Raw genomic sequence first — 13,769 nt, 5'->3', positions numbered from 1 at the left:
TAAGATGGATAACATAGGCAAACTAACAAGCTCAGAGTTTACAGAGATCAATATATATCAATTCAAGTCATGTCTTATATGATTACAATTCAAGGCATTTATCAGAGTAAGTCATGAATAAGATTTCACATAGATGTCATGCGCACATTATGCCGAGGTCGTACGGCCCGGTCCAACATAAAAGGAAATGTGCACTGCCAGAGGGTCGAATGGCGCGAACCATAGATGCATCTATTTCTACCGAGGCGATCGGCCCGATCCACAAATATCAATTATCATCAAGAAGGCACATAAGGCGCATTCATAGTCAAATAAATTCATACAAGTTGTCAAGTAAGTGCATACGTTCTTATACATTTATTTCCAACCCCTAACATGTCCTAAGTGATCTCATTAACATGAAAGGATATAGACATTTGCAAATATAGCATGATACGGGTACTAAGCTACCCGGACAATTAACATAATAGTAGCTATGCACGGACCCTCGTCACCTTGTGCATACGTAGCCCCCACAATTAGCAACACATGATTAATTAACTCACCTATAGGGACAATTCCCTCTTACAAGGTTAGAAAGGAGACTCACCTCGCTCCAAATACCCCCAATATCAAGAACATGCTCAAACCCTCAATTTGGAGCTGAACGATCCAAAACTAATTAAACGAGGTAGGAACTAGTCAATATAAGCTCAAGAATTCGCATTTTAACTACTAAAGTAATTTCCCAACCCTAATCAAAAGTTTCCTAAAGTCCGACCCCGGGCCCACGTGCCCAGATTCTAAAATTTTTCGAATAAAGTTGTTCTCTATAACCTAAGGATCAATAATATATGATTTCTACTTCATTCCATAACAAATTTAGTGGTTAAATCTAATTTTTATCAAACCCTAGGTTTTGCTTGAACCCCATGATTTCCCCCTAATCTTTCTGTGTTAATCTACCCAAGACTCAAGTATTAAACTCAAAACAAGTAGGATGAACTTACCTCAAGATGCTAGGTGGAATTTCACTCTTTGGAAGCTCCCAAATCGCCCAAACAATGGTGGAAAATGTGTCAAAAATGACACATTCCCGTATTAAATGAAGGCACTGCCTTCAGCGATTTCCGCACCTGCGGTTAGGGGACCGCATCTGCGGTCTCGCTTCTACGAGAGGGGGTCCACACTTGCAGAACTGGGCTAGGCGGGCTGGGACCGCTTCTGCGGTCTTTGGGCCGCTTCTGCGGAGAAGGAGCCGCATCTGCGGTTCATGGGCTCCCCCCTTGGCCGCATCTGCGATGTGTTGACCGCACCTGCGGTCTCGCACCTGCAGCTGACCAACCGCAGGTGCGATTATGACAGATAGCTGGAGCTTCAGCTCCTTTCGAATTTTTCCAACTCGCACTCGACGTCCTTCGTCCGTATTCGACGCTCGGGGCCCCCGGGCCCCGCCCGAACGTACCGATAAGTTTGAAATCATAAATCGGACACGCTCGAACTCTCGGAACGCCCGAAACAATGCTAAATCAAAGAATCACCCCCTAAAACCAATTGAATCAAACTTATGAACTTCAAGTTCTTCAAATTACTTCCAACGCAATGAAACATACTTATACTACTCGGATTGATACCAAATCTTGCGTGCAAGTCTTAAATGGCAATACGGAACTATTACCGGTCTCGAAACTCCATTCGAACCTCGATAACACAAAAAACCGCTCCAAACCAAATATTTAAGAACTTTAAAATCCTTAAGGAATCAACTTTCACTATTAGGCACCAAAACGCTCCCGGGTCATCCAAAACCCGATCCGGACGTACGCCCAAGTCTGTAATCATCATACGAACCTGTTGGAATCTTCAAATCCGGATTCCGAGGTTGTTTACTCAAAACGTTGACCGAAGTCAGACTTGGCCTTTTAAGCCAACCTTAAGGAACCAAGTGTTCCGATTTCAACCCAAACTCTTCCAAATCCCGAACCAACCATTCCCGCAAGTCATAGATCAGTAAAAGCAAGTACGGGAAGTATTATTTAGGGGAACGGGGTTCTAAAAAACAAAACAATCAGTCGGGTCGTTACATCCTCCACGCGAGATCTCTTGTCAAACCATGTAGCATAACACAGATCTATCTCACCTTTCGCAGGATCTGGCATTTGGGTATAATCTTTCAAGTAGGGACAACCAGTCCAAATTTTTTGGATTAAAGCCTTAGGGAGTGGGGCTTCATGGTGTAGTTCAATCATTTGCACACTCAAATCTTCATTATCAGGCACCACTTGGTACCTTCCTAGCTGTCTTAGAACTCTCAATGGCGCATACGGTTGGACGCTTCTCAAACCCAACAACAGCAAATAACTCTTTAGGGACGACATGTGTATCACCTCTCTTACCGGGAGCCATCCCAAAGTCCACTCAATTTGAATTGCATTTAAAGATCTCAAGTGGGATATCCAGGCTTCCACCCCTTCTGGAGAGTTATAATCTTTTATTCTTTCTTCGTAACTCTCAATGAAATTATCCTTGCCCGGACCATACCACATGAACTTGGGGTGATGTCGGAGATGTTCAATCAACCACATTTGCAACAAAATATTGCACCCTTCGAAGAATTTTGCCCCGGACTTACACAAAGTCAACGCCCGATAAATGTCTGATAGAATGATCGGGGAAAGAGTGTGATGTTCTTTGGTAGTGAGGACCTGTATGACCCTGGCTATGCGGGTATCAATTGTCCGCTCCTTGTTTCGGAAGACCATGATTCCTAGAAATGCCACTATGAAGGAAAAACGACGGTGAATCTGCCATGTGTCCTTGTTCTGCTTGTTGCTAAGGCCCTTTTCATGCATTTCAAATCCATTTGGCTGCCCGAACCTAGAGTACATGAAGTAGAAAGAACAACACCCTTTGACTACGTTGGTCTTTCTGATTTGATTACTGATGTTCAGAAGACCGAAGAATCGGTGAACAGAGGGAGCCTATGAGCTTCTGGTTTCTCAAATCCCTGCCAAAACCGCAATATCTAGCTATCTCTTCTAAAGTGGGAATAAGCTCAAAATCGGAGAAGAAGAAAACATTATGAACAAGGTCCCAAAAAGTCACTAGTGCCTCAATCAAATCATCGCGTGGTTTAACTTTCATAATATCTGTGAGGGCTCCCAGATACTTAGTAATCCATTTCTGACCATCTTCTCCTAAGTCATACCACTACATCTGAAGCTGCAGTGGAGCCTCATCTACAACTGAGTGTGTTCTGGATAGTGCTCATTTTGTACCTGTGGGTGGTTAAGGTTAGGGTTGACAACAATCTTATGTGTATAACTCAATTTTAAGAAAAATCAAAGAGAGGGTGGCAAATGAAAAAGAAGAAGAAGAGAACGGGAATCCGGAAATACATAGCAAAAAGGCAATTGTTCCATTTCAATTGTCGGATTACAGTACTTTTTACAAAGGGCTTGAGGACGACCTCACAAAAATAGCAAAGCAAAAAAAAACTTAGGACAAAAGCTTCACGCCACATCATCCCCATCAGCATACTCATCATCATACAAAGGATCACATGCAAGCCTATCCGCGGCGTCGTCATCATCATCCCCGCTGGGTGTACCAGGGTTGTAACCACAAGCTTCACGAGCTGCACGTGCCTTGACACGGATGCCCTCAAGCTCCGCCTCGAAAACCTTCCCAGCAACCTTCAAAGACTTGTACACGTCAAGTTGAGCCTCGGCATGGACCCACATTTCATACAACTCCCGCGACATGCCGGGATCGGCAAAAGTATGAGATGTAGATGTTGTGCCTGCTGTTGAGTCTTCTCGCCCTCAGGACCACGACTTGCTCATTTAACTCGGACTACTCCGCCTCCAAACCCATGATCCGCTCCTCCAACCTCGCTACCTTGAGCACCGCGTCTCCGCCTTGTTAGCCCGCTCGGACCTGCAAACACGAAGGGCGTCATCTAGGGCCGCCGCCTCAGCCGCAGCGCCCATTCTGACTTGCTCAGCTCGACCCAAATATTCGATCTTTGCACTCAATTCATCCTTCAGATCGACGGCCCTTGCCTCCCTCTGCTCGAGTTCAACCGTTAAAGATGCCACCTGCGCCTGAAGGTCAGCATTCTCGGCCATCATTCTCTTGCTCACCTCGAGCTCGTCCTCCTTAGCCTTTAGCGCTCCCTCAAGCACGCTGCACCTGCTGATGGCCCTCATAAGTTCCTCGTCTTTCTCCCTCAGCTCTTCGTCCTTCTTCTCAGCTCCTCATCCTTCTGCTTGAGCTCATCACGAAGTGACCGAAACTGGCCATCCTGGCTGAGAAAGTCGACTAGCGTTCAGTGCTTAGAACGGTACTCTCTGTACTTGGAGGTCATCTTCTTGAAAATGGCCATCCTCCGCTCCTCCCGCCGGTCGCGCTCAATCTCCATAATAAGGGTCTGACATGCAAAAAAAAAAGAAGAGGTCAGTGTAAGCAAGTTACATATGAAACAAACTTAACCTAACATGGGAAAACCGAACTTACTCGCAAGGCCATGCCAGATATACCCAATGATAGATCTGCATCTTTCAGCGTCTGTAGCGTCCTATACTCGAAAGGGGCGCACAGGGGAGCGAAGGCCGGGACCGCCCGTATGAGTTGGCCAAGAGGTCATAATCTACGAAAATGACTATATGCCGATTAGGACCCCCCCGTCCTTATCTCCACGTGAGTAGTCCTCTCCACGAAGGTCAGTATCTCCTCAAGGTCGATGTCTGAGCCAGAATCATCGTCCCCCGCAAGGACAGCTCTACCTCTCCCAGCCGCTGATGATGAGCCACCTTCAACAGCCTGCGTAAGCTCTCCGCTATCATAAACCCTCTCAAACTCAAAGGGACTAACTGTATTGGTCAAAATTTGGACTGGACTTAATAACTGCAAATGGACGTGGTCGAGGATTAAGCCGACCACTGCACAGTGACGAGGAGTCGTCTTAAGAAGGATTAGTGCCGAGGTCAAGTAAAGAATGTACGGAAGGAACGGTAGAATAAGTTAGAATAGAAAGAAGAAATATTCCATTGTATATTCTTTCTGTTGTACTTTTTAAGGTTTCTTAGGAATATCCCCTATAGATAGGAAGAGATAAAGAACAAAGGGGGATCTTTACTTTCTGATAAGAGCACATTGTAAATGGTTGACTACAAAGAATATACAAAAGCTTGTCTTGTCCACTGATTACATTGTTCGATATACACCTTTTATTCACAAGATCCAAAGATTCCTTGTCCATCTTCATTTTCTATTACTCCACGTTGTTGTCAGGAAGGAGAATCATCCAAGTCATCTAACATTTGGGTGATAAGTTCCTTCTTATTACATTCATTGCCATTATCTACATTTATTGCATGCTTTTATTACTACATTCATTGACAATCATTGAGCATCTGTAGTTGGTATACAACATTTTCGGATTCAGCCCCACATCATCAATACATCTAAACGCTAGATCTAGTGGTTATTATATTTAACTAGGATTCACCCTCTATTTCCTCATTAATTCGTTTTAAGAAAAGGTTTAGTACTTTTGTGGTAAAACAGCTTGTTTATTTGATAAGACTTCCTTCTCGTTCTCGGTGAAGGAATCAGAGTTGCTATAGAATCAACATCTTATGAGTTAATGTCGGAGCCAGGATTTAGAGATTGTGGGTTCGGGATTCTAGTCCTTTCAAGTTTCTGGGTTCTAAATTAATAATTTATACATATTCAATAAATTTCTTAATACAAATACATGGTTTGAACCAAAGCGATTGGGTTCGACCGAACCCGTACTCGATGGGCTAGCTCCGCCCTTGTGTTAATCAAATTTTAAGTTTATAAGTCTGTTTGAAGGTGAGATTTTCATTGAATTAGAGTTGCTCTTTTTTCAATTTCACCTAATTCTCAAAAGGTTCGCATTAGTGTACTCATGGATATCACAAAATCTTTCAAATAAACATCAAATTCACGTATCAATAGCACATTGTGTATAATAAACAGAGTAAAAAGAAAACAACTATCTTAAAAGATAGTATTATTTTCCTCAATGATATTACACACAATTGGATGTTTTGTAGTTCGGTTAAGAGTGATTTAGAATATTGGCATTTATGCTTACATTGACTTCGTTTTCGCAACACTATTTCACTAGAAGAGAGTCGCCATAGCCCATAGGGTTGGAAGAGTAAAAAATAATGGAGCTGGCACTACTATATGCCTTTTTGACTAGGAGCACATCCATTTTAAGAGAATCATGGCGTGATTTTCTGATTACTCTCCGCGCACTTGAGCTTACTCTCAAAAAGTGTACAAAACTGTTTCTAAAAACTAAAATGTTTGAACCAAATAATAGAGAAAATTTTAATTTATACAGTCGGAATAATTTATTTGATAAAGCACACTCTAAAAGCTAATGGCGATAGTAGCTGGTGGTGGTGAAAATAAATAGATACACTTAATGTCTCAAAGAGTTGAATGATTCAGATAGAGTTCCCAATTAAGCGAAAATGGGCAGGGCCTTGTAGTGGTCTTATATCGTTATGCTGTTCCTTTTCTTTTCTCTTTGTTTTCTTTAGCTTCTTTCCTTCTTTTCTTCAAGTCCAAACTTTCAACGGCGTGTCAACCAAAGTTTGCCACCCTTAATCCTTCTTTTCCCAAAAGTAGCGTCTTTCATTTCATAAAAAGACGATACTACAAATATATTGAGGCACGACAAAGTTCCTTTACCTCTTAGAGTTGTCATTTCTCCTCTACCGTGGGCCAATTTACAAAGCTAAAGAGAATGCTTTACCTTTTTTGGCAATTGAGCAGCTTCTAATCGCCAATAATCGCTCTGCGGCTCTAAAAAACAAAGCACAAATTGAGTCCTCGCTTTATTAGCAATTATGGCACACTTGACTAGAAGCAACTCTTGTGGAAAGGGGCGATTACTCATCATTTGCTCGCTAAACAAAACTAGTTTGATAGGTAGTGGGTGTTTTGATCTCTGCTTAACGTGCCATAGATATATCTATACACCAACTGTAGATCTATAGCTCTAGCAGGGGTGTACCTATGCTCACTATTGTTGACTTACTATATACTTGAATTAAATTTTTGAATCCATAACGAATTACAGTGCTTGGTGTAGTGTTGGTCAAGGATCTCCAGACAATTATTCACGACAAGGCTGAGGCTGAATTTCCATGACCCGGGCCCAAAACTGTAAAGGGTTAGATTTCAAGGATAAATGACATCACAAGGCCCACAATGATAATTGGTTCTGAACAAGGCCCCAACATTTCTTACTATTCTTGAAACTGGTCTTGCCATATAGAAGTTATTACTACATGGACATTAATTACACACGTTCGGAAATTCATAGAAATTAAAGCGTACCAACCAAAAAACGAGCAAACGTATGTTAATATTTAAGGCTTCAATACGTCATTTTAATCGTTTTTGAATTCTTACCCCAACTTCAATATAAGAGATTCTAGATAAGTTGCATTGTCATACGTTTTATGGAAATTGAACCCTTTTGCACTGTGTCATAACAAGGACTCAATTAAGTTTTATTTTGAACCTTAGGACTCTGACAATAAAAACCTAAATGAAAGTCCGTAGCAAATTTAGAGAATTTTCAACTTTAGTTGATTGTTCTAACAGAAGTAATATTATAGTTGCATTCAGGTTGTAATAATTAAAGAGCGGAAGTTAAAACAAAATTCAGAAAACTAGTAGTATATGTCATCAACTAACTCTAATTTTGTAGCGAAGGTATTTTAATGTATTTATTATGTTGCGGAAATGGAATCTGCTGGCAGCTGATTCGTGTGCTCCCAAGAGTAAAATATGTGTTTATTAAGTAGAGGTTGCGTGAGAAATGAAGATGGAATGAGCAAGGAAAAGCGACTTCCTGCTTGTAAATTAGTTACTGAGTCGCTAGCACCTTACCAAATACCTTCCCTCCAACTACTCCATTTTCAATATGAAACCATTTTTAGCAAGAAAAAAATGAGGTGGTTAGAAAAAGCTTGAGTTAGCCAATCACAGCCAGATGGTCAACAAGTCAACTTCTTCTTTGCCAACGAGACCTTGCTTTACTTAATCAAATATTGGTAGGATTGTAATGTCATGATTAGTATTAATCTCCACCATCTGCCAATTCATGTCTATAGTATCCTACTTTAAAACTCAGCTTCATTTCTCTCAGAAACTCATTCCAATTTCCAAATCCATCTTTACAAAGAGGGAAATCAAATCAAAAATTTTCCTTTACAAACACAAAGATGAAGAATAGTCTTGGAAGTAGCACAAAGCTAATACTCCTTCACCCTTATATCCAAAAACAAGGAAGTTCCAATCGTTTTTGGGCTTTAGCTTTTGTTTCATTCTTGACACTTGCATCTCTTCTTACTGTGATTTACACCAGAGAATCTAAAATCACGGCCTCTGTGGTTTCCGCATCTACAATTACTAGTTCAAGTACCCCACCATTGTCAAAGGCTGTGGCTATGGCCCTTGTCCATTACGCTTCAAATTCTAACAATACAGAGCACATGTCTTATACAGATATGAAATATATTGCTGATGTTCTCCAAAAATGTTCTCAACCTTGTAATTTACTTGTTTTTGGACTTACCCACGAGACTCGTCTATGGAAAGCCCTGAATCACAATGGTCGAACGGTTTTTATTGACGAAAATCGTTATTATGCCGCTTACATTGAGGAAAAATATCCAGAAATTGAAGCTTATGACGTGCAGTACACGACCAAATTGAGTGAAATGAAGGAATTGATCGCAGGAGTTAAGGAACAAGTGCGAAACGAATGCAGGCCAGTGCAGAATTTGTTGTTTTCGGAGTGCAAACTCGGGCTAAATGATCTTCCAAATCAATTTTACGAAGTGGATTGGGATGTTATTTTGGTTGATGGTCCAAGAGGGTACTGGCCTGAGGCGCCTGGCCGAATGTCAGCTATTTTTACTGCCAGCGTTTTGGCGCGGAGCAAGAAAGGTGGCAATCCAAAGACACATATTTTTGTGCATGATTTTAATCAGCAAGTGGATAGAATTACAAGTGATGAGTTCTTATGCAAAGAGAATTTGGTGAAGTCAAAGGACATGTTGGGGCATTTTGTGTTGGAAAGAATGGATGCTAACAGCTTTCAATTCTGTCGCAACCATAACTCGACAACAGCAAATTCCTCTTCTTAGCATATGGTTGTAATTGGGATCTATCAGTTATATTTTCACTGTCATTTATTTAAAGATGTTGCAAATTTTTTTACTTGTTATGCTAGGGGGAAGGAAGGGGCCGGTGTAAAAATAACTTCTCTTTTGGTATTGTCAAATGTATTCTTCCTTGAGGGAAAAAGGCAACTGTTTTGTTAAAAGTTCGTATACGTTTACTACTAACCGATTTGGAAAATCGTTCTCCTCGTGATGATGCAGCTCCAGCAAAAACAAATTGAAGAACAAACAGAAAATAAATAAAGAGCATTAAGATATGCAAAAAAAAAAAAAAAAAAAAAAAAAAAAAAAAAAAAAAAAAAGCTTTTTCACTTTTAGGCATCCCTTCATGGTTGCCCTTAGATCTGCCTTTTGCAGGAAAATAGCTATATGGACTTTTCTTCCTTTGCATCATCCGCCAATTTGTCCTATTCATTATCGTCAAATCTCTACTCGCGGTGCTTATATATCTTACCTATTGAAATTACGTTAAAAGATGTCATCAGAGAATTTTGTATACTGAAAAAACCCTCACTCTTAAGTATTTCTTTTACTTCATTTACTCTCTAAGATTATCTTTATTCTACTATTAAGCTATTTATAAAAACTCAAAAAGGTACTGGATACTAGTAGAATGCAATACATAAAAGTGAGACGCGCTAACAAATTGAGACAGAGATGTACAGAGAAACGAAAGTTAGTACATATGACATATAAGTTTGAGCAAATAAATGCTAAACCAATTAATGATAAGTTTAAAGGGGTGAATCTTAGTTGTATCTAATAAATTCTAGATCGAACAAAACCAAACTCTTGTATAACCGATAGAGTTCGGGAGTATTAAGTAGTGGAGTTAATTTGCTATGATTGACGGTCCATGTAATAGCATAAATGTATAATTAATAAATGTAAATAATAACAAAGATGATAGTGGGAAAGGAACTATCACCCAATGATTATATGATTAGGAGATTCCTTTCTTCTGAGGACGACGTGGAAAGGAGGGCAGTTGGAATATGTATGGGATCTTGAGATTTATGGATAGAGATTGAACAACATGTGCTTGAATAAACGAATAAGACAACTCTCTTGTATATTCTTCTCAACATTTACAATATGTTCCAGTTCCAAAAAGGGCAGATCCCTTTTTGTTCCATATCTCTTCCTATTTATAAGGGACATTCCCAAAAAACCCTAAAAAGTACAACATAAAGAATATCCAAAGGAATATTCTTTATGCCCACTTCTAATCTTAAGTTACCGTTACTATCCCATCTCAGCTGCCCGCTTCTGGCGTCGGCCTTTGTGAGGATGATCTTCAATCGTTGTGTCGTGGTCGACCCCGTCCTTTGTCTTACTTATCCGTTACAGTTGTTACCAAATTTGGGCCTATACAGTTAGTCCCTCCGCTTGTTGAGGTCGTAGCCCCGCATGTCCTCGATAAGCGGACATCATTCGCTTTCGTTGTGGGAGAATTTGGCTATTACATCACGGCGGGTCGGCTAAGATCGAGAGAACGACACAACCTGCGGAATCCTGATTGGTATGGTTACCAGGATGTGACGTCACTACCACGCGCGTCATCATTACGCATCTTCCCGAGATAGCGTCTGTGTGCTTGTCGCTTCAGTTTTAGCGCCATTGACAATCCTTTGCTTTAATTCTCGCGCCACCCAGCCTTATAAATAGTGAGGGTTTCGTTTTTTTCAGAAATTTCCGTCATTTCCCCCCTTATATGTACATCATCCTCCTTCGATCCTCTTTATGAGTTCTTGTTATGAGATTTGTTTCTGCAATTCCGTTTCTCATCTTCCTGTTTAGTCACCATCCCTTTCTTTAGGTTTAATAGCATACCTTTTGTTGTCGAGATGTCCCGAACTCTTCGCGTACATGACAAAGTTTCCGACGCTACTCCGTTGTCGGTGGCCCCTCCTTCCGATAGTGAGGATCTCGTGGCTGAGGAGGGTGAGAGTTTTCCTACCATGGAAGAGATACTCCCCAGAAACCCTTTATCTAGGAACAATTTCCATAAAGAACCCGCTCCTTCTCCCGTTCCGGTGATCTCCGAAACTGGGCCGTCTCATATAGATGAACTCCGTTCTACATACCATATTCCTTCTCACATCGAGATGGTTCCAGCTGGGGGGAACATCGTGGAGGTCCATAGACCTGAATACTGTGCTTTTTATGTTTATCCTTTCGTAATTGGTTATACTCTCCCTTTTCTTTCGCTGGCGGAGAAGTTCTGTCGGTTTTATAATGTCTGCCCGGCGCAGTTATCTCCGTATTTGTATAAAGCTTTTCTGATGCTGACAAAGTATGCGGAGTTGGCTGGTTGTGAGGTCGATATCCGCCAGTTACTACATTTGTTTTCCCCAAGCTTTCACAGAGGTACCATGATACATCTGCGACATCGCAGGACCAGGGGGCTGGTAATTGGAATGGATGACAGGGCGAGCCGGAAGTTTTGGCACAAGTACTTTTTTATCAAAACTGAGCACTTGGTGTCGGACCCTGCTGGATTTCCTAAGCAGTGGAATCATAATCGTAGGTGTCGAGGACATACACTTGTTATCTGCTTTTATTCTTTTTGATTTTTATTCATCTGTTATTTTTCTGTGCAGCTGAGAGGCGTGCACCTTTTCCCGTCACCGACATTGAGGATTGGGTGGCTCGCGTGCTACCTTACACGATGGGGATCCGAGATTGGGCAGTTTTCTACAAACGCTTTGGACAGAAGGTTACGTCTAGTAAGTGTTATTTTTGTTTTGATCTTCAGCTATTTGCTGCCGTTTACTGATACGACTTCTTTGTAGTGATAGGTCGACGGGCTTCCAAAAAAAGCTCCAGTGCCGGCATTTTGCCAGGCCATTGCATCGGCGTGGATGCAATTTACTTTGGCTGAGTCCGCCCGCGGAGGTCGTACTCAGACTTTGTCAATTAGGGACCTCCTCCTCGGGATGTCGCTATACGGGACGATATCTCTTCCCGACCAGTCTACCACCTCGTAGATGAGTTCTCCAACGGGGATGAATCGCCGTCGAGGAAGAGGAGGAGGATGGAGCTCGGAAAGGCCATCGCCACCGGTATTGAAAAGAAAAAGGTCGTGGCTTCGAGAGTGGCGTCCTCACCTACGTTAGATGCAGGGGCCGCTTTTATGGCGGATGCTATTGCAGCGGGGAGGTCCCCTAGGGCCGAGGGGACATACCAAGGCGGGGAACCTGTACGGGCTGTTGAAGGTGGCACGTCGTCGGCTGCCGGAGGGGATGGAGCAGTGCTCGGGGAGGGCGATGGTTCAGGCTCGAACATCGACCCCGAAGATGTGCGGGTCTTTTTGGAGAGAAATACCCGCGTGTAAGTAAGGATGAAGGGTCCTAACCGACACGTAATCATTTTCGTGGGTTATGATCTTTTGGCGAACTCTGAGCAGGCAGTGTTAGCATTTTCTCCCTTGTGCGCCGCTTCCGAGAACGCGGCGCTTCAGGCGATGAGTGACGCGAAGCTATCGCGGAGCATTTCTGGCATGGCTTTTCGAGTAAGTGTTTTTCTTTTCTTTTTCCTGTTAGGATTTATTTCGCATGCGTAACCTACTTATGCTGACTTTCTTTCCTCTGCATGTCAGACTCTTATTATGGAGATCGAGTGCTACCGGAGGGATGAACGAAGGACGACCATTTTTGGGAAGGTGGCCTCCAAGTAGAAAGAATACCGCACCAAGCACCGTGCATTGGCCGATGTCTTCACTCAAGATAGTGATTTTCAGCTGTTTCGCAACATGCTTAAGCAGAAAGAGGAAGAGCTGGCGTAGAAAGTCGAAAAGCTGAAAGAGTGGGATGATGAGCTAATGAAGGCCATAGGTCGATGCAGTGAACTTGAGGCGGCTCTTAGGGCCAAGGACGATGAACTTGAGGTGAGCAAGGGGGTGATGGCCGAGAACGCCGATCTTCAGGCGCCGGTGGCCACCTTAACTGCTGAGCTAGGGCAAAGGGAGGCGGAGGCTATCGATCTGAGGGGTGAGTTGAGCGCTAAGGCTGAGGAATTGGCTCGTGCCGAAAAAGGCAGGGTGGCCGCCGTTTCTGAAGTAGCAGCCCTGGATGATGCCTTCCGTGTTTGTAGGTCTGAATGGGATAATGAGGTGGAGACGTTGATGCTCAAGGTAGCGAGATTAGAAGAGCGGATCCAAGATCTGGAGGCGGAGTTGTCCGGAATGAACGAACAGGTTGTTGCTTTGAAGGCATAGGAAGTGCGACGGCAGTCGCAGCCATCTACGTCTCATAATTCTGTTGATCCCGTTGTGCCGCGGGAGTTGTATGAGATGTGGGTTCATGACGAGGCTCAACTTGACGTGTACAAGTCCTTGAATGCTAACGTGAAGGTTTCCGAGGCGGAACTCGAGGGTGTTCGTGTCAAAGCACGTGCCGCCGTGAGGCCTGTGGTTACGATCCCGGTACGCCTGGCGGGGATGATGTCGATGATGATGCGGACAGGCTCGCCTCCGATTCTTGGTATAATGAGGAGTATGCTGCGGGGGATGACGTGGAGTAGGGCCGTTGTATTTATTTTGTCTTG

General features: G+C 42.7%; 1 protein-coding gene and 1 pseudogene across 1 annotated transcript; one reads left to right on the top strand and one right to left on the bottom strand.

The window, feature by feature from the left end:
* Window positions 1-2,015: 2,015 nt before the first annotated feature.
* LOC109237867 lies at window positions 2,016-3,250 on the bottom strand (annotated as a pseudogene).
* A 4,748-nt stretch (window positions 3,251-7,998) lies between these two features.
* LOC109237871 (protein IRX15-LIKE-like) lies at window positions 7,999-9,399 on the top strand. Its single transcript, XM_019404265.1, has one exon. The coding sequence runs from the start codon at window positions 8,259-8,261 to the stop codon at window positions 9,183-9,185; it is 927 nt and encodes a 308-aa protein (XP_019259810.1). The 5' UTR covers window positions 7,999-8,258; the 3' UTR covers window positions 9,186-9,399.
* The last annotated feature ends 4,370 nt before the right edge of the window (window positions 9,400-13,769 follow it).

This window comes from Nicotiana attenuata, unplaced genomic scaffold (genome assembly GCF_001879085.1).
Source record: "Nicotiana attenuata strain UT unplaced genomic scaffold, NIATTr2, whole genome shotgun sequence".
NCBI classification, from domain to species: Eukaryota; Viridiplantae; Streptophyta; class Magnoliopsida; order Solanales; family Solanaceae; genus Nicotiana; species Nicotiana attenuata.
This window is presented reverse-complemented; position numbering and strand designations above follow the sequence as displayed.

Coding starts and splice junctions, on each gene's coding strand:
- LOC109237871 (XM_019404265.1), top strand. CDS start 8,259: ATGAAGAATAGTCTTGGAAGTAGCACAAAGCTAATACTCCTTCACCCT.